Raw genomic sequence first — 22,070 nt, forward strand, 5'->3', positions numbered from 1 at the left:
CTGCAGCTGGCGCTTAGTTTACGTCATGCCAAGGCCACGCCCTTTAGCCAGGAATTCCAATCGATACGCTGTCTAGGAGGGAGGAGTCAAATTACTGTGGACGAGAACGCGACTGGGGAGCAGCAGCGCCGCCCGTAGTGTGACAGCTCAGACCAGGTAAGCTGCGACCAGAGGAGCCGGTGTCTGTGCGGACTGCGTCCCCAACTCTGGGTGAGGAGGAGGCTGTGTGCTGTCCTGTGTGACTTGCTCCTGTGACTGCTGGCATTGTGTGCGGTAATCTCGGTCCTGTCATACATGTACTACATACGGTATATCACGATAGTCTGCAGCATTGTGCATGGTCACTGCAGTCGTGTCATACATGTACTATATATCGCGATATTCTGCATTGTGTATGGTAATCAAAGTCCTATCATACGTGTACTTCATACTCAATATTGTGATATGACTGCGGTTACCATACGCAATGCTGCGACTATCATGTACTTCATACAGTATATCACAAAAATCAGCAGGTTTGTATGACATGATAGTTACCACACATGTACACAATATCATGATAATCAGCACTGTGTATGGTAACTGCTGTCCTGTCATACATGTACTGTATATCGCGATAGTCTGCAGCATTGTGTATGGTGGCCGCAGTCCTATCATGTAATACAGTATATCACGATAATCTGCAGCATTATATGACATAACAGCTACCATACACATGTACACAATATCATGATAATCAGCACTGTGTATGGTAACTGCTGTCCTGTCATACATGTACTGTATATCGCGATAGTCTGCAGCATTGTGTATGGTTACCGCTGTCATGTGATATATGTACTCAATATCAAGATAGTCTGCAGCATTGTGTATGGTAATCGCAGTCCTATCATACATGTACTTCATACTCAGTCGCGATAGTCTGCAGCATTGTGTATGGTGGCCGCAGTCCTATCATGTAATACAGTATATCACGATAATCTGCAGCATTATATGACATAACAGCAGCTACCATACACATGTACACAATATCATGATAATCTGCAGCACTGTGTATGGTAACTGCTGTCCTGTCATACATCTACTGTATATTGCGATAGTCTGCAGCATTGTGTATGGCTACCGCTGTCATTTCCTATATGTACTCAATATCAAGATAGGACTGCGGCCACCATACACAATGCTGCAGACTATCATATATGTTCAGTGTGTCTTTATAGACCACATTTGGTGATTGGATCCTGTGCTTGGAGATCAGATGTAAATAATGATATTATTTGCCCATTTACCTATGGTCGCATTGTCATAGCGAACAACTTCGAAGGGCTGCAGTAAAATTAAAAGGATATTACCTTTTGAGAGTTTTATTTTTAATGGCCTCCTGGTCAATCTTGAGTCATGATGACTTGATGGGTAATTATTTTAGATGGATTATTTCTTTTACTCACATATTTAATGCTGTTAATTCCACAGCACTTTACAGACATTGGGATCATCGCTGTCCCTATTAGGGCTCAGTCTGATTTCACTATCAGTATGTCTTTGGAGTGTGGGAGAAAACCCACATAAACACAGAGGGAACATACAAACCCCTTGCAGATGTTGTCTTTGGTGGGATCTAAATCCAGGACGTTAGCACCACAAGGCTACAGTGCTAACCACTGAGCCACCTTCTTGTGCAATAATAGATAGGTCCATCAAGGTTTTCTCCACCAATATCTTGACAGTATCAAGCCGTTGAGTTGCTGGTCTTCCTGTTCACCTTGTTCCTTCTATTGTTCTGACCTTGATGTCCTTCTCCATGATTGCTTTCTTTGTGTGATGTGTCCAATGTAAGACATAGCTTGGTGATATGTCTGGATTAGTTTGTTCTTGCAATCCATGATGGTATTGATATCCTCATTCTCCAGAACCATGTTTTGATGGTGTCGATTCTTCTGTCTTGTTTCTTTATTGTCCAGGTTTCGCATCCCTATGTTACTACAGAAAAGACCTGTAAATGTTATAAATTTCTAAAAGATGCAGGTTCCACTATCATGACCCACACATATCTAGAGGATGGAGGTGCTCTTCTCCCCCAATCACTGCTCCAGAGAGCCAGAGAGGAGGAGATCCTATACTCATGTTACGCTCTTCGATGAAGACTATGGGTGTTGTAGTAGTTGGCTGCATTTCACAATTCACCTTTATCTCACACGGGTTAAAGAACTTTTGTGTATAAATCATGTTTTTTACATCAAATTCTTCAAAATGGCGCACACTATTTATGAATTTGGGGCAAAGTCAAAATGTGTGGGTTTTTATTTTCGATCCTAAACTGATTCTGTGACTGTCAGCAAAAGTTATACTTTTCAAAAATTGCTGAAAAACTTAATCAAAATGCTGGCATGCGCAAAAAAAATATATACCGGAGTGGAGTTGCGCAAAATTTTTGTGACTTTTCATAAAATCACAATTAATGGATTAGGAGAAAACGTATGGAATTGCTAAATTTCACCTGCAGAACAGAACAGAAAGAAACCCAATCAAGCACATCTAAAAGAGACTTAACCCCTTAATGACCACCAATATGACTTAAAACTGACCTGCAATATAAGAGAATAGCATCCCCCAATGGGTGACAATCCTGTAGCTGTCAGCTGTGCACTATAGCTGACGACCATGGCCGTTTAACCCCTTAATTACTGCTGTAAATTGTGACTTAAACATCTAGATGGTTAGCAGAATGTGGAGGCTCTCTTTAACCCCATCGGCACCCAGAGATCTTGATCGTGTGGTCGTGATGGCAATTCATGACCAAATAAACGCCTTCCAGATATAGCGGCATGTTCAGACGTTAGAGACATGTTGGTAGTAAAAATACATTTTTTTTTTCATTCCTGTCATGTCACTTTGCATTAATTTCTGAAAAATACCTGATGGGTTAATAAACTACCTGAAAGCAATTTTGAATATGTTGAGGGGCACTGTTTTTAAAATGGTATCACTTTTGGGGGATTCCAATTTTGAGGACCCTCAAAGTCACTTAAAAGCTGAATTGGTCCTAAAAAAGAAAAGAAAAATTGTAAATTTCCTTGAAAAAAAATATATAAAAAATTACAGCTACATTTTTAAACTTTTAAAAAATGGGGTCACACTTGAACTGCAATGGGAGAAACTCACGCATCAATACCCCGGCACTGCCGCCGGCACTCGGGACCGGAGGGTGCGGCTGCGTGTATTTCTATGCAGCTGAACGCTCCGGTCCCGAGTTGCGGCGGCAGTGCCGGGTATTGATGCGAGAGACTCACTCGAGTTTCTCGCATTGCAGTTGCAAGTGTGACCCCGGCCTTAAAGGGATAATCATTCAAAGTTTGAAAATTGCTAATATTTTGACATTTTTGCCAAATTTCTGAAATTTTTATAATTAAACACAAAACATATCAAGTTACCGTAAGTTTACCTTTATTATAAAGTATAACGTGTCACGAAAAAACAATATGAAAATCAGTAGGATATGTTGAAGCATTCCAGAGTCATTGCTATAGAAAGTGACTGGTCAGATTTCCAAAATTTGGCCTGCTCATTAAGGGGTAAAAAAGGTGGAAATAGAATAAGAAATTTGGGTGCAGACAAAAAAAAGACTGAAAACTAGCTAAAAAAAAACAGGCACAAAGGCAATGATGAATCAGGGCTTACATGTTTTTGAAGTGATACTATTTCATTCACCATAATCACTTTCAACTAATATACATTTAATGCATTGATCAAAAAGTAATTGTCATCCTTTAGAAGACAATTGTTAACCTACAACTCAGCACCATTAATATGATTTTTTTTTTTTTTTTTTTTTTTATAGTTTCAGAAAGAGGTAATCAGATGGGGCCAAATCAGGATAATATGGCGGATGATCAATTTCAAAGCTGATTTTAATTGAGGAGTTGCAAAGCAATGCAAAACTTGCTGGCGGGCACATTATCCTGCAAAAATTAGCTTCTTTGGAACTTTTTTTTGCTGAAGTTCCAATCTTCACCTGACAGGGTTAACTTTTTTAATCACAATTTTAAAATGACAGAACTTTTTTTGCTAAAACTTAAAATCTGTACTTGTCAAAATGACTTGTATCCACAACAACAGGATTTATTTTTGTCTTTTAGGTGTGCCCATGTTGCGTTTTTTTTTTGAGCATTTCCGCCGCCACGGAAACGCTTGAACGCTAACAAAACACATTCCCATGCAATCCTATGGGATTCCGCAGTTGCTGTGCTAATGCTAAGGATTTTTCCGCTGCGGAATCGGATAGCGGTAAAATCTGCAGCATGTTCATTAATTCTGTGGAATCGCGGCGATTCCGCTGCTATAGGATTGCATTGAAATGCTCACTTTACAAATGTGGCTGTGCCCACCATGCGTAAAGTGAGCGCTTCATGTGCGGATGGTACCCAGGGTCTGGAGGAGACACTCCTCCAGGCCCTGGGTACCATATTCCTGTAAAAAATAGAATTAAAAAAAAAAAAAAAGGATATACTTACCCTCTGTCGGACCCCGGAGTCCTCAGTGGTGCACGCGGCGCTGCCAGCAACTTTCGTTCCCAGGAATGCATTGCGCGAATCACCCTGGATGACGTCGCAGTCACGCGACCATGATGTCACAACGGTCCTTCGCCCAAAGCACGCCTGGGAACGGAATGTACCGGGAGCGCCGCTGAGGAGATCGGGGGCCGACAGAAGGTGAGTATATCCCTATGTTTTTATTTTTTTAAATTATTTTTAACATTCTGTCTTGTACTATTGATGCTGCATAAGCATTTCCACAGCATTTCTGTAACGTGGGCACATAGCCTCAGAAGTACTCAAGGCAATCTATGTATCAGTCCTTGTATATTCAATTGTTCTTGTGACTCTGTATTTTCTGGCTGTTGCACTGTTTATGGCGCGTGATGAGGCCTTGGGCTCGCTTAGTAAACCACACAGTAAATTACACAAAAATAGATTTTCTTCCAAAGCTATTAAAAAGTTGTGCTGGCTTACATGTCAATGGCAGTATTGATCAACTTCCACTACATTCTCCTATGGTTCATGATGCTTCCTTGGCTCAAAATTGCTGTGTGCCATTTGTAAGTGCACTTAGGTAAGTGCACACGTTGCGGATTACTGTGCGGATTTTGGCTGCGTTTTTACACCTACGGATTCCTATAATGGAATGGGTGTAAAAACGCTGCGGAATTCACACAAAGAATTGACATGCTGTGGGAAAAAAAAACCCCTGCGTTTTTGCATGGATTTTTCCGCAGCATGTGCATAGTTTTTTTGTTTTTTTTCCCATTAATCTACATTGTACTGTAAATCACTAGCAAATCTGCAGCAGATCCGCAGCGTCAAATCCGCTGCAAATCCGCAATGTGTGCACATAGCCTTAGGGTATGTGCACACGGTGCGGATTCTTCTGCAGTTCTGCAGCAGATTTGGCCCTGCAGAACTGCAAGTGATGTACAGTACCATTTAAGGCTATGTAAAACAAAAAACGCTGTGCACATGCTGCAGATTTGGTGCGGATTTAAAACTGCAGCATGTCACTACTTTTGTGCAGTTCTACATCTGCTCCATTATAGAAATCCGCAGGTGGAAAACTGCAGGGGAAATCCGCCCAAAAACTGCACTAAATCTGCAGGTAAAACGCAGGTCATTTTACCTGAGGATTTAGCAAAATCTGCGCAGAAAATTCCACAGCAGAATCTGCAACGTGTGCACACACCCTAAGTCTGCACTTAATTGGGGAAGTGACCATTTGCACATCTATGTAATACTTCAGGGGTTCCCCCTTTCTAAAAGTATGTGCAGTTTATTTTAGGTGCTTCTTAAATATTGAACATCATATTGGTTTTTGTTCAGCGAGTTGAATTTATGGCTCTAGGTCTTATGCTCACATTTGTGTTACATTGTTCTGTTCGGATTCCTACAGGATTCTACTGCACTAAACGAAAATCATCTTGGAGGGGGTTGTGTCTTCAGGCTTGATCTGCCCGTTTGTCATAGTGGGGTACACTTTAGTGACAACCATACTGCGCTGGGAGAGTATTGTCCAGTGTACTAACTGTCTCGGCATTGTACAGTGTCCACCTGGTCATATTATTTCAGAGGGCCGTTGTTGCACTCCCTTTTTCAAAAAGGTTATCTATTTATATTCCCATCCTGTGAGCTGTACGTTTACGTTTGCTTTTGTGGTTTGTCCTGATGAAGACTCAGGTCTGCTTCAAAAATTTGTTGACATACAAATAAAAACCACATTGATGCTTTCACGGTTTTTTCTCTGCATCCTTAACTATTGGCAGTGCGGGTCTATCTCCACTTTTTCCAAGTTGCACGTTATCAATTTAAACCAGACAACCCCTTTAATATTCTCCTTCTGGCTCCTATTCATGGGCCCATCCTGGGTTCTTATCCCATGTCTCCTGAAATCCTTTTCTTCAACACTTTGTTCTTTATTCATCTATTTTTTTCATCATTTATACATATATTTTCTTCCTTCTTTGATGCATTTCCCTAGGTGGCTCCACTGTTAACTGTTCTCTTGATGGCTTCAGTTCACTGGCCATTCCATGTTGTCATCCCACTTCTCAGCACTTTGTCCTCATTCATCTATTACATTCTATCATCCATAGTAAATAGTCCCCCCCCTTTTTTTTTTTTCTTCCTCTAACTTTAATAATTTCTCAATTACCTAATTATACTTCCCTCCCTTTCCCTAGTGGTTTAAACATCCCTGTGGGCAGCTCCATATGTCATTGGAATTCATTTTGGGCCTTTAACCCCTTAGTGGCTGAGCTAATTTTTCAAACTTTGACTTCTTATGCCTTTAAGTCATGTCACACAAAATGGTTAATAAATTAAATTTCCCACATGTCTACTTTACATCGGTGCAATTTGTTAAAGTTAAGGATTAAAAGTTGATTAGCGATTTCTCATTTTTCCAACGAAACTTACAAAGCTATTTTTTTATGGACCACATCACATTTGAAGTGACTTTGAGGGGCCTATATGACCAAAAATAACCAAATGTGACACTATTTTAAAAACTGCGCCCCTCAAAGTCTTCAAAACCACATTTAAGAATTTTTCCTGAGTACGCAAATGTCCCATTTATGGAGGAAAACTACTGTTTGGGTGCACGGCAGGGCTTGGAAAGGAAGGAGTGACGTTTTAGAACACAGACTTTGATGGAGTGGTCTGCGGGTGTCATGTCGCATTTGGAGAGCCCCTGATGTGCCTGAACAGTTAAAATACCCCACAAGTTACCTCATTTTGGAAACTTCACCCCTCAAGGGTTTTATCTAGGGGTAAAGTGAGCATTTTTAGCCCATAGGTACTATACAGAATTCGATAGCATTAGGTCGTCATTTTGAAAATGTTCCCTTTTTCACGAAAATGTTGTGTTCACCCCAAAATTGTAATTTTCACAATTGATAATGGCAGAAACCAGATCCCATAATCTGTTGCGCTATGTCTCTTGAATGCCACTATACCCCATATTTGGTCAAAAAACTTCTGTTCGGGCACAAGGGCAGGTCTAGGAAAGGAAAGAGCACTATTTGTCTTGGCTAGATTGTGAATGCTATGTCACATTTGCAAAGCTCCTGACATGTGAAAACAGTAGAAACCCCCACAAGTGAACCAATTTAGGAAACTACACCCCTCAGGAAATTCATATACGGTAGGCATCTACTGAACATTTTTAACCTGCAGGTGATTCAGAAAACTTTAGAATATTTATGTGTGAGAACAAAAAATTAAATTTTTTCCACTAAAATACAGTATTGTGGGGAGAAATCGGACCCCACAATTTAAGAAATTTTTCCCGAATGTGGCAGTATCCCATATGTGACTGCACACTACAGTTTGAGCACACGGCAGGGATCGGATGCGAAGGAGCGCTACCTGGCTTTTAGAGCGCAGATTTCCTTTGAATAAATTGTGGACTCCATTTGCCGAGCCCCATGAGGTGCCAGAACAGCAGAAACTCTCCCTGCAGATGACCCCATATTGGAAACTTCCCTGCCTAAGGAATTAATTTAGAGGTGTAGTGAATATTTTGAACCCATAGGTTCCTCACAGAAGTTTATAACATTTTGATGTGGTAATATGACTTTTTAGTGGTTAAAAATGTAATTTTTGTATTTGCTGCAAATGTAAGCACTTACCTCGGGGTTTCTGTGTAAATCCCACAAAAATGCGATTTCAGGTGAAATGTCCAATGGAATCACCTACCATAATGAGGCAGATGGAGACACTTTGGCGTCCGTTTTAGCGTCTGCTCCGGTAGTATTAATCTTTTTTTGGCTTTCACATATCTTTGGTCGTACACACTTGTGCTCTGAAAAGATGCCTAAAATGATGGGACACTGCTGGAACACAGACCAGTCCAAAGTGACTCCATCTGACTCATATGTGGGCGGTTCTGTCTGAATTGTGGTTTTGGGGTTCTTACACTTCTGTCTTTTTGAGAGGTAGAATGAGTAAACAGCAGTACAAGAGTAGTTCTTATTTTTATTTTTGTGCCGTTCACTGTGCTGTATAAGTGATTAGATGACTGTATTCTTCGGTTCAGTGTGATTACCTCTTACAGCGATACCAGATTTATATTGTTTTTTTAGGTTTTGCTATCGCACAGTAAAAATGCTTTTTTTTTTCTTTGTTGCTGTAACTTTTTTTTATTTTTGGTGAACATAGCTGTTTGAGGGCTTATTTTTTGCTTTGCGAGTTGCAGTTTTTTTTGTACTATTTTTTTTTTTTTTTTTACTGCTTTTTATTCAGATTTTCAAACACTGAAAGAACAGAAACCAACAATTCAGTTTTTTTTTTCTTTTTGTGCCATCGATTTGTTTGTCGGGTCGGTACAATTACAGCGATATCAAATTTATATATTTCTTATGTTTTGCTATTTGTATATGCTAAAAGCAATATTTAAAAAAATGAATTTGTTTTTGCATCTTCATATCCTGAGCTGCAACTTTTTAAACTTTTTTGCTGAACGAGCCTATTAGGCCTTGTTTTTGTGGGACTGTTTGACGTTTTCATTTAATCCATTTATTTTTACATATGGCTTTTTGATCGCTTTTTGTTCACTTTTTTGTGAGTCAGTATGATGAAAGAGCGACAATTTTATTTTTTTTATTTTTCTCACAGCGTTCGCCAAACAGAATAAATAACTTGGCAGTTTTTAGAGCTGATCATTGCACATGTGACAATACCAACTATGCGTACTTTTTTTTTTCTTTGTATATTTTTGTTTAATCACAATGTGCATTTTGTATGGTGAAGCAGCTTTTCGTGATTTATGGAGATATATGGTATATATATATCTATAGTAACTTTTATTCTTACATTTTCACCTAGTCCCACTGTGGAACATGTATACTTTTTACTTTAATCTCTGGTCTCATACACTCAGGCGCAGACTAAGTCTGTGGGACTTGGCATGAGCCCGATACTGCTGGGGCGGTGCTGGAAGAAAGTATAGGTGTTCTTATTTTAACTGGGCCAAACATGAGGAATGAGAAAGAGTTTTCCAAGTAGTGGACAACCCCTATAAATGTGTCTTAAAAGTCGCAAAGTATTTGTGAAGTGTAAATAAAGGAAACGATACATGGTTTTCTTTTTTTTTTTTTTTTTTTCAATCAAATATTTTTTACTACAACAGATAACCATATTGTAATACAGTCTGACACAAACTCCAGACAGATACAAAATGTAATGTAAAAAGCAGATTAATATATTTTCCTTTAACATAACTAGCCCCTTAACTCAATAACCCACCCCTATCCCCTCCCTTCCCACCAATCCCATCCCAATATCCTTTATACTTCAGCTAATACATCACCTCTTAGTAAACTGAAACATAGCTTTTCAGATGCACAACTTTATAAATATGAATTTCTCTCCCAAACAATCAAACTGGACCCAGCCTAGCCTGCAATAACTCTGCAGATGCCACACCTGGATAGTCCATCCATCTGCCCCAAACATTTTCAAACTTTGTATGTTGCCCTCTCTTAATATATACAGGGGTTGGACAAAATAATGAAAACCCCTGGAAACATCAACAAAAGTTAGTGTAATATGGTGTAGGTCCACCTTTTGCGGCGATTACAGCCTCAATTCTCCTCCGAGGTATGGATTCATGCAAGGTGTGAATTGTTTCCAAAGGAATTGTAGCCCATTCTTCAGTTAAAACACCCTCAGTTCTTTGAGCGACGATGGCGGCGGAAATCGACGTCTAACTTGAATCTCTAAAATCGACCATAAATGCTCAATAATGTTGAGGTCTGGGGATTGTGGGGGCCAGATGAATGCTCAACTTCATTATAATGTTCCTCGTGCCATGCTTTAACGATTCGAGCTGTATGAATTGGTGCATTATCATCCTGAAAGATGGCGTTCTCTGGGAACAGTGCTTGAACCATAGGATGCACTTGGTCGCCCAAAATGCCTAAATAATCTCGGCTGTTAATTTTTTCATGAAGGATATCATTGGCCCGGCGGATCTCCACGAAATAGCACCCCAGATCATCACGGAACCTCCGCCATGTTTTACGGTTGGAAGAAGGCAGTCTGGATGAAATGCTTCTTTCGGCTGTCTACGTACACTCAGCCGGAGGTCGGAAATCGGGTAAACGATGATTCGTCTGAGAATATCACGTTTCCACTTCTCGAGGGACCTATTCTGGAGGTTTCTACACCACTCTAAACGCTTGGAAACATTTTTCATTGAGAGCAGCGGTTTTCTAATTGCAGCTCTTCCGTGGAATCCAGATTTGTGCAGCTCCCGACGAACAGTTTTCGTGGAAACTGGGTTCTGTAGGTGTTCTTTGAGCTCAGCAGTGATTGTTGGAGCCGTGGTCTTGCGATCCTCTTTCACAATTCGCTTTAGAGTCCGACGGTCTCTCTCAGTCAACTTCAACTTTCGGACAGGCCTGTGCTTTGCTGTGGACATTTTTCCTTCTCTTTCAAACGCAGTCATTACTTTGTAGATAGTACCTCTTGACACGCCAAGCATTCGGGCACTTTCTGTTACACTAGCGCCTGCCATACGAGCACCAACAATTTGGCCTCTTTGAAAATCCAAGAGGTCTGCCATTGGTATCAGGTTCTCATCAAAGTTCTTACAATTCTACAAAACAAACAATTAATTTACATACACATCACATAACACAAATAATCAGCTACAAAACATTACCATATGTCACAGTTTGCATGTTTATAACATTTTTGACGATTTTGATGCCAAAACGTTAGGTGTTTTCATTATTTTGTCCAACCCCTGTATATTCCTTTCCATGAGAAAAATAAAATTAACTTTATTGCCGAATTCTTTTTTGACTGGTGGTCTTTCATCTAACCAATGCATCGCGATAATCTTCCTGGCAGCATACAATAATCTTGCTAATAGCCATTTTCTCACATTCATCCGCAGCAATATCATCCACACATCCCGAGAGGCAAGTCAGCGGGCTACGCACAATATTTACCCCCATCACTTCTTGAATCAAGTTAAGCACCTTCACCCAAAAGGGCTGCAGGCGAGAACACGACCACATCATAAGGTCCGCTCCTTCCTCAGAACACCTCGGACGTTTTGAGTCTCTTCTCAGTCCCGCCTTCATCATCCATAACGGTGTCTTGTATACTCTATGCAAAGCACCAAAAAAACTGCGATGCCCTCTTAGCCTCACTCAGAGACCTTAGGAATATATTGTAATATGGACTCCCATTGAGATTCCGAAAAGGAACCCAAGTCTGCCATCCATTTTTCCTTCAACATTAACGGGTGTCCAACAGACCCCTATACCCTATATATTAAAGTAATCCTCTCGTACTTCTTTCAGGACCTATAAGATTCAACAAATCTGACTGCAGGACCACCCGCGACACTTCATTCTGCTTATTTAGGGCATGTCTCAACTGCAGATACTGGAAAAACATGTTTGGCATAAAGGAAACTCTTTCCTAAGCATTTCATATGTCTTAAGAACACCACCATCAAACAGCTGAGACACGAACCAAATGCCGATACGCCTCCACTGACCAAACTCCCGCAATCTCATGAGCTCCGCCATCCTAGGGTCAAACCAAATCGACACATAGCGTGTATATTCCGTTACACCCCTCCACTGTTTTAGCTTCTGCCACACTTTCCCAATCATAACTATGGTTGGAAATCTCCTTGGATTTAATCTGAATCTACCCGCTTCCAAGCTAGCTAACAATGGGCCCTTCCCCACTATATATTCAGTGATTATCCCCACTGATGTACTTTGGCTTTTTTCTCCTCAGCCCACCATATGCTGACATTGGGACGCTATATAATAAATCCAAGGGTTAGGGACCGCCAACCCCCCCTCATCCTTTGATATCTGCAATTTTTCTAATTTGATGCGTGCCCGACCACCTTTCCAAATCAAATCCCGTAATATGGTATTGATCCTATAAAATTTACTCTGTGCCAACCACACTGGAGCATTGTGCAATATGTAAAGGAGTTGAGGCATGAGTATCATTTTAATCAAATTGACTCTACCGGCGACCGACAGCAGCAGCCTCTTCCAGGCTCCAATCTTCTGTTGAAACCTTCCCAGCAGAGGAGTTAAGTTGAGCCGCTCATAGTCTTCTATCTTAGCTGAGATCACAGATATTTAAACTCATGAACCACCCGTAAGGGGATCCCAGGGTCTAGTTTCAGGGGAGTCGCCATATCCAAAGGCAACATCACAGACTTGTTCCAATTGATAGATAAACCCAAAAAAGCTCCAAATTTGATAATGCTATTCATATCGGCCCTCAAAGACTCCTGCGCATCTTTCAGAAATAATAGTACGTTGTCCGCATACAGAGCTATCGTTTCTTCATAATTCCCAAATTTATATATTTTTATACCCCTATCCCTCTGTATTACCATCGCAAGAGGCTCTATAGCAATCGCAAACAGCAGGGGAGACAATGGGCACCCCTGCCATGTACCCCTATGTACAAAAGACCGTTTACTCGTACCTTAGCTTTCGGAGACGCATATAATAGTTGCACCAATCTCACAAATTTCTCGCCAAAACCCATAGCCCTCAGGACAGCCCACAAATACCTCCACTCCACACTATCAAACGCCTTAGCGGCATCTAAAGACACCATACCCCTTCGACCTACATTATCCGCCCTTGCCTGCATATTAATAATAATAATAATAATAAATTTTATTTTTATAGCGCCGACATATTCCGCAGCACTTTACATTTCAGAGGGGATTTGTACAGACAATAGACATTACAGCATAACAATAATCACATACAGTAGATTATAACAAATACCAAGAGGAGTGAGGGCCCTGCTCGCAAGCTTACAGTCTATGAGGAAAGAGGTAGACACGAAAGGTGGGTGGTAACAGTTGCCCTGATTGTATGGACCAGCCATAATGTTAAGTGTGTAACAGTACAGACACAGAGGGCTAATGGATGCATAAAGCATGTGGGAACATGATGCTGGGAACCTGGTTATGGTAAAACTTTTGGCTCTGCCACACAGGGATAGGTTAGGTTAATGTGTTGAGGCGATAGGCCAGTCTGAATAAATGCGTTTTCAGGACACGCTTAAAATTGTGGGGATTGGGGACTAATCGTATTGACCTGGGAAGTGCATTCCAAAGAATTGGCGCGGCACGTGTAAAGTCTTGGAGACGGGAGTGGGAGGTTCTGACTATTGAGGATACTAACCTCAGGTCATCAGCAGAACGGAGGGCGCGGGTAGGGTGGTATACTGAAACAAGGGAGGAGATGTAGGGTGGTGCTGAGCCATTGAGGGCTTTGTGGGTGAGGGTAATAAGTTTATACTGAATTCTGGAGTGGATGGGTAGCCAGTGTAATGACTGGCACAAGGTAGAGGCATCGGTGTAACAATTGGTGAGGAATATGATCCTGGCTGCAGCATTCAAGACAGATTGGAGAGGGGAGAGTTTGGTAAGAGGGAGACCGATTAGAAGAGAGTTACAATAGTCGAGACGAGAATGAATAAGAGAAACAGTAAGAGTTTTTGCAGAGTCAAAAGTAAGAAAAGGTCGAATTCTAGAAATGTTTTTGAGGTGCAGATGACAAGAGCGAGCCAGTGATCGAATGTGGGGGGCAAAGGAAAGCTCGGAATCAAGTATGACCCCAAGACAGCGGGCATGTTGCTGGGGAGTAATAGTGGAACCACACACGGAAATGGCAATGTCGGGTGTAGGTACATTAGTAGCGGGAGGAAACACAAGGAGTTCAGTCCATATTAAGAAACAATCGCCTGAGGATATGTGCTGTAGAACTATTGGGCATAAACCCAGATTTATCCCTATGAATTATAATCGTTATCTTATTATGGCGATTAGCCAACATCTTAGCCAATATCTTGACTTCTGTTGACAATAGCGAGAATAGTCGATAAGAGGCTGGATCCATCGGATCCTTACACTGTTTTGGCAACACTACAATTATTGCCTCTTGCATGAACCAAGGCAGCTCCCCCTCTACCAAACCACCAGTATATCCCTCCAACAAAGTAGGAAGAAGCACCTCTCTATATTTTTTATACATCTCCCCAGGGATTTCATCCCCCCGGGGCTTTATTGAAAGCCAGAGCAACCTCAAGTTCCTCCAAATTAAATGGCTCCTCAAGAAGACCCCGATCAGCCGCCGAGAGTCTGGGGAGCTGCATCTCCGCCAAATATCCATCAATCTCCTCAACCTCCGACATCACACGTGATTGGTAAAGATCCGAATAATACTCCGTCATCACCTCCAAAATTGCCTTGGCCCCAGTATGCACACTTCCATCCCGATACATGGTTTTCTAATTGTTTTAAAAATATAAATCTGAATACGGTGACATGCATTTTTATGCAGCCTCCTGTTGTCTGATACCCCTAAATAAAATCCTGAGGACAAATTGCATCCAGAAGTCATATACCGTATTTTTTGGATTATAAGACGCACCCCAAATTTTGAGGAGAAAAATAGGAAAAAAATGTTTTTTTAATAAAATGGTGGTGCTTCTTAAAATCCATGCATCTTATTGCTTAATGGGGATGGTGGCTGCGGTGAAGTGGGGTCACTGCTGGAGAAGGCAGGAGTGGGGTGCTGCTGCAGGCTCGGATGAGGGGGTGTTCAGATGTGCAGCCTGGTGCTGCTGCGGGTGTCTCCAGTGCTGTGGGTGCCCAGTGCTGCTGTGGGTATCTCCGGTGCTGTGGGGGCTCTGCCGACATTTTGTGAATGGCCAGAGCCTCGGCAGTTCCATGGTTTCCTGTGCGGTGGACTCTGGGGAAAATGGCCGCCGGGGCGGCCCATGTGCAGATGGAGAACTCTGCACCAAGATATCGAGAGATGAGATTTCATCCCAGTCTGTGGCCTGCAGCAACAGTACTGGTAAGGTATATACGCATTATAAGACACACCCCATTCCCCCCCCCAAATTTAGTGAGAAAAAAAGTGCGTCTTATAATCCAAAAAATACGGTAATTAGTAAATTGATTCCACGTATGTGTAGTTTATTCTCAGTATAACTTCAGCTGTTCTGTGAAGGTTTGAGAACACTAGGGATTAAACAACATCATGAAAATCAAGGAACACACCAGACAGGTCAGGGATAAAGTTGTGAAGAAAGGTAAAGCAGGATTAGATTTTAAAAATATAGCCAAGTTGTGAACATCTCGCAGAGCACTATTTAATCCATCATACTAAACTGGAAGGAGTATGGCAAAACTGCAACCTACCAAGGCATTGCTGCCCACCTAAATTGACATCCCGATTTTATAGCATAAAGTACACTTGTAAACAGCACAGGTTAAAAAAAAAAAAGCAATGGCCTGATTATTTAGACCCCAAACTTTTGAGAATAGGCAGACAGGTTTCCCACATTACAGGAAGCTATGTAGAAAACAGCTTGATGGCACAGCAGCATAAAAAAAGTGCCGTGAGTCATAATAGATTTATGGATGGCCCGGCGTGGTATATTGTTGTGTGTGGTTGTTTTTTTTTTGTTTTTTTTTTGCAAAAAAAACCAAAACATAGATTATGTTGCAGCTAAGTTAGGCGTGTTAACGACTGTGTGGGTCATTTTAAGCAGGTCATTGGCCTCAATGAGCTAATCTTTTGCTGTACGTCTGTTAGAGCAGATGGTGTAATCCGCCTCCTCCCATATTTCCCCTAGCTGTAATTATATAAAAACAAACTATACTTGATCTAGTTATTGAATAACTCATCAGTTGGCGTGAATAGCTCATCATTTATCACCTATTCATACTATGCTATGTTGATGTTATGCTCATTGTAGCTAATATAAATACCTACAATATACCGTACTTTTTTTAAAAAAAAATTTATTTTGCAGGTATCAGCATGGGATGTGGCAGTCGATCACCGGCTTTGGTGCAGTTAGACCATCTTCAGTAATCTTGGCTTATACCCTCTGCTGGTCAGAGAGAAGCTAAATTCAGCTGAAGGAGTGAATAACAACCTGAGGCACAATGGAGGAAAAAGGGACAGAATGGCTTGTATTCGCTGTACATAGGCTAGTTTCCTGGGGAGCATCCGCTGCCATGATTTTTGGAGGAATTGTACCATACATACCCCAGTACAGAGACATTAGAAGAACCCAGAATGCAGATGGGTTCTCAGTTTACGTTTGTCTCATGCTGTTAGTAGCAAATATCTTAAGGATATTGTTTTGGTAAGTAACCTATTTAGCAAGATGAAAGGTTTCTGGCTTTGTTCTATGATTCTTTACATTACCTTTAGAAAGGACAGTAAAAGGTGACCACCTTTCATGGCTGGCTGGTGGTTCAGCTGACTGCTACTACTTCCGATGTACCCCTATCCTCCATACACATGCACACTTGCCATGACTGCCAAAACTGGAGGTTAACATTTAGGGCTCATTCTAAAGTCAGTGATTATTTCTTCTTTATGGGTGTGTTTTCTCATCATTGTTCAGTTAGCTCTATTTTCTTTTTTTAAATCTTCTCCATGGATCCACCGACTTACATTTGTTAGATTGATCCAAAACTTGGATCAAAATCAAACATGTCTCCATAATTTTGTTCAAACCACTCAGTCCTCAAGAAACACTGATACTAGAATAGCCACACAGAGTAGAATAAGTATGAGTACTATCTGTGAAAACCAGGACTTGTATGTGAAAACCTGATGTCTGATTGATCCCTTATGGTCCCTTTAATTTGTCTTTAGCCCCAACAAGATCGGCTTTCCAACGCTCACTTCCCAATTATACAAGGATTTCCATTGAGCGCTCCTTTAGGATTTCTGTCTACACTCCTGAATAGCGAGATCCGGAAGGAACCTCCAACAGAGCCATTCAGTGTAATGAGGCAAGACGGAGTCACTGTCATTTTTTAGGCACACACAATGACATATTTTTGTGTATTGTGCGGAACATCCACAGAAGATGTCAAAGTTTTTTATCCACGGATAATCCAGTACATACCTTTTGAGTTTGTCATAGACAAATCCGACATACCCTAAAACTGATGTATTTTCTTTTTCCAACCTGCAATGATTAAACAGAACTATATTTGACAATGTTTGTAGTAAAATTGGACAGAGCTACAGTCCTATGATCAAACAATTGTCATCTGGTGTCAGAATCTAATGACTTATTTCATTCTTAAAGAGGACCTTCAAAAAGTGGCAATTTTTTTGCTCTAACTTTATTCCTGCTGCTCCCCTGAGTTTATCGTTAATCCTCCATAATGGCTCCAGGAATATGTACCTTTTAATTTGGTGCTAATTTTTATGGTCTTTTCTAAGTGCTCACAGTGAAATAATTAAGAGCAGTGTTAAAGGGGAACCCGTCGCCGTGAAAATGCAGTACAATTTACAGGCATCAGTTGTAGATTAGGGGCAGCTGAATAGATTGATATATAGTTTTGTGAGGAAAAATGGAGTATAACCTTGGTTTTATTCATTTATACCTCTACTCTTTCTGGGATTTATGGTCCAGTGGGCGGTCCTATGAGTGACTGACCGCTTTCTGCAGTGAGGAAAATAAGTATTTGATAAACTACCAATTTTGTAAGTTTTCCCATTTACAAAGATTGGAGAGGTGTGTAATTTTTATCATAGGTACACTTCAGCTATGAGTGACAGAATCTAAAAATTAAAAACAGAAAATCACATTGCATGTTGATTTAAAAAAAAAAAAAAAAAAAAAAAAAAAATTGTATTTTATTGCATGAAATAAGTATGTGATCACCCACCAACCAGCAAGACTGACCTCTGGCGCACATTGCGTTCCAGCCTGGAATGCATCCGGAAGGTCTCCTGCCGCGCCTGGAAGTGACGTATGCGACTGCCGGCGATGGATGCCAAGAGCCCTGCTCAACTGGGCTTGTGGCTGAGGAAAGCCTCCTTCGTGGGGTGTTGGCCTCAGGCCTCTTGACGGGGAAGGAAAGGATGGGACCCTTGATCCCTCTGAGCCCTCAAGGTAATCCAGGAAGTGCCGAAGCTCCAACCCCGACTTTCCATGTCTTCTCTCGTCTGTCCTTACAGGGACAGGAAAAACACTGGAGTGTGAGTGGGAGGGGTCTTTTAACCTCTCATGTGTTTCCTGTCCCTATAAGGATGGAAGGACAACCTCCATATGGTGCTGTCAGGATGGACTCCTGGAAACCATATTTCCGGTTGGTTGAATACCTGTTTTTTCTGTTGTATCAAATACTTATTTCATGAAATAAAATGCAATTTAGTTATTTAAAAATCATACTATGTGATTTTCTGTTTTTTTATTTTTAGATTCTGTCTGAGTTGAAGTGTACCTACAATAAAAATTACACATCTCTCCATTCTTTGCAGGTGGTAAAACATGCAAAATTGGCAGTGTATTAAATACTTATTTTCCCCACTGTATAAGTGTGCATACAGAGATTACTGTCAGTTCACTGATAGGACCACCCACTGGACGGAAAATCCCAGAAATAGCAGAGGTTTAAATGTGTAAAACACAGGTTATACCAAATCTTTTCTCACAAAGCTATCTAGAAATCTGCTCCGTTCCTCCAGCTCTGTACCATGGTACCTGCTGATTGGTCTGCATTTTCACGGCAATGGATTCTCTTTAAGGTCTCATTCAGATGTTCAATTTATTTTTGTGTACAAGCAAATCTGCTTAATTATGCTTTTCACAGTGTGGTAAAAGTATCATCTAATTCTCGTACTTGGAGAAATAAAAAAAATACAAATTTCTTCACCGTTTCCATTTTTACAGTCTGTGAAAATCGGACCTCACTTGGGTCAATACAATTTGTTTTTTTTTTCACTCACCATTGAATTGCATTGCCAATTTTGTTCTAACCCTCGGTTCTAAATTGAACATGTCGCCACTATTTTTTGTGGATTATTCGGTCCGTTGAAAAAAAATTGGACATGTGAATGGCCCCGTAGACTGTCATAGGTGTGAGTGCTATCCGTGACCATAGACTGTCATAGGTGTGTGTGCTATCCGTGACCATAGACTGTCATAGGTGTGAGTGCTATCTGTGACCACAGACTGTCATAGGTGTGAGTGCTATCTGTGACCACAGACTGTCATAGGTGTGAGTGCTATCTGTGACCACAGACTGTCATAGGTGTGAGTGCTATCTGTGACCATAGACTGTCATAGGTGTGAGTGCTATCCGTGACCATAGACTGTCATAGGTGTGAGTGCTATCTGTGACCACAGACTGTCATAGGTGTGAGTGCTATCCGTGACCACAGACTGTCATAGGTGTGAGTGCTATCTGTGACCATAGACTGTCATAGGTGAGAGTGCTATCCGTGACCATAGACTGTCATAGGTGTGAGTGCTATCTGTGACCACAGACTGTCATAGGTGTGAGTGCTATCCGTGACCACAGACTGTCATAGGTGTGAGTGCTATCCGTGACCATAGACTGTCATAGGTGTGAGTGCTATCCGTGACCATAGACTGTCATAGGTGTGAGTGCTATCTGTGACCATAGACTGTCATAGGTGTGAGTGCTATCCGTGACCATAGACTGTCATAGGTGTGAGTGCTATCTGTAACCATAGACTGTCATAGGTGTGAATGCCATCTGTGACAATCACGGATAACCCTTGTACGCAGAAAAACAGACTTCTAAATGAGGCCTAAGACGCGTCCCCTGAGAATTCTGTAAGCCATGCTCCCTTGTAAGAAATGGCAATAAATAAGGCAGAGTAAAACAGAATACTCACGGGAGCAGTGGGAATAAAATAAGAAAAAAATGTTCATTCCATTTCCTCCCAGCTCCTTTGAAATAAGCGAGGCTGAGATTAGACGAGGGTGTTCCGTGCACCATTTGTCCGAAGCTCTATATTCATGTACAGGCATGCTCCTCTTCATGAATCAGGAGCGTCTGACTCGAGGAACACCCCCTCATCAACACTGGCGTGGAAAACGCTGGTCTTAGCCCTATGTTTCCTTTGAAAATGGCCTATTTCAATCTGCTCCATTCGGCTGACAGTTGTCTAAGGTGTTGAAGCAACTTAAAGAGTAAATCCTCCCCAAATAAGGCTGGTTTCACATTAGCGTTTGTGTGCGCAGCGTTAGATCCACATGCGTCATGCGTACATATATTTAACATGGTGTATGCAGGGACATGCGTTTGCATGCGTTCTCATGCTTTTGCGTATGCATGCGTTGTTTCGCGGTGTCCGGCGATCGCAACATGTTGCATTTTTTTGAGGCGTCAAAAATCCGTCAAATATGTGCAGGCATGCACATGTGGATGAGTGCGTTAAAAAACCGCATTACTGTCTATGGGAACGCATTGGTACGCAAGGACATGCGTACGCATGCGTTCCTCAAAATATATATAGAAATCCCATGAGACACGTCCATTTTTCTCTGGCGTCATATCGAATGCATGCACAAAAAACCCACAAACGCATGCACACGCAGCTTTTTTTCCGTCGTGCGTAAGATGATGCGCATAATCGCTGCGTAAACTGTTGTGAGTTCATTTTCCCCTTCACCGTTGAGGTCTGATGAACTCCCTCCTCTGGTGAAGGAAGGTAGTGAGGCTGATTACCAAACACCTGGGCAGCTAGATGATGACTGGGTGGCTGGAATTGAGGACTGGATATAAGGCAGCCGACGCCCTTCTGCCTTGCTGGTGATCCTGCTGGATTCTTGAAGACCAGTCTGATTCCTGCGTCTCAAAGCTAAGTTTTTCTGCTCTGCTTTGTACACTTCAGTTTTGTTTTTGTTTTGCCTTGTTTTTTGGGAGTTCTGCCATCCCCGGCCGGGGGTGAGCTGAATTCCATTTTTGTCTCTGATCTGTTGATCTTTTGCTCTGTCTTCAGAATATACCTGAGTGCTGATATAGTCTTCTGAAGCCTAGCGACTTCAGGGCCTGTTTTTCCTATCAGTCGGTTGGCACATTTTGGATAGGGTTTTTGCGGATGGCAGACAGCGGCTTTCCTATCCTGTCCTATTTAGTTAGCTTGGGCCCCATCATTTGCTCAACCTATCTTTCTATCTGTGTTAGTGTTTTCATCTTGCTTCACCGTCATTATATGTTGGGGGCTGCCTATTGCTTTGGGGTCTGCTCTGGGGCAGTTTAGTTTTTCCCCTTTCTGTCTTTAGGCTATGTAGTTCTCCAGCTGTAATCGAGGGGTCTAGGGCACCGTAGGAACCCCCCACGGCTACTGCTAGTTGTTGTGGATAGGTTCAGGGGTCTGCAATCCGATAGCTGCCAACCTCTCTGGTTTTTCTGGACTTAGCTAGTATTTTGTTTTTTCCTCCTTCGGTGACTCATCATAACAGTAAACATGCGTTTTGCATGCGTTTTCACATGGGGATGATACGTTGCCAACTCAAACGCTAATGTGAACCTAGCCTAAGTCAGTAGTATCAGAAACTCCAACATATCTTGTCAGGGAAGACTGACTCTTTTGGTCTATTTCTCTTCCTATTCATGTGTAAATTCTGTGCACAGTGAAGACAGATTTTTACATTACTGAGATAGGATATGACCATTGCTACTCATCAAAGCCTATGGAGAGGAAACTAGAGGTGGAGACA

General features: G+C 41.5%; 1 protein-coding gene across 7 annotated transcripts in view; it reads left to right on the forward strand.

Annotated features, from left to right (window-relative positions):
* Positions 1 to 22,070, forward strand: part of SLC66A2 (solute carrier family 66 member 2) — a 204,040-nt gene that overhangs the window by 17,394 nt on the left and 164,576 nt on the right. For 2 of the 7 annotated variants that reach the window (XR_012230492.1, XM_073566257.1), the window contains exons 1-2: positions 7 to 156; positions 16,377 to 16,715. Coding sequence is in view for 6 of the 7 variants with exons in the window: in XM_073566257.1 (XP_073422358.1) it covers positions 16,513 to 16,715 (203 nt within the window). In the remaining variant the exon portion in view is untranslated. Of the gene's footprint in view, positions 1 to 6; positions 211 to 16,376; positions 16,716 to 22,070 lie in introns of those variants that run through there. The other 5 variants (XM_073566252.1, XM_073566223.1, XM_073566245.1 and 2 more) reach the window with 5 other exon arrangements.

Source organism: Dendrobates tinctorius, unplaced genomic scaffold, assembly GCF_039654945.1.
Source record: "Dendrobates tinctorius isolate UK_male_01 unplaced genomic scaffold, ASM3965494v1 ptg000004l, whole genome shotgun sequence".
NCBI classification, from domain to species: Eukaryota; Metazoa; Chordata; class Amphibia; order Anura; family Dendrobatidae; genus Dendrobates; species Dendrobates tinctorius.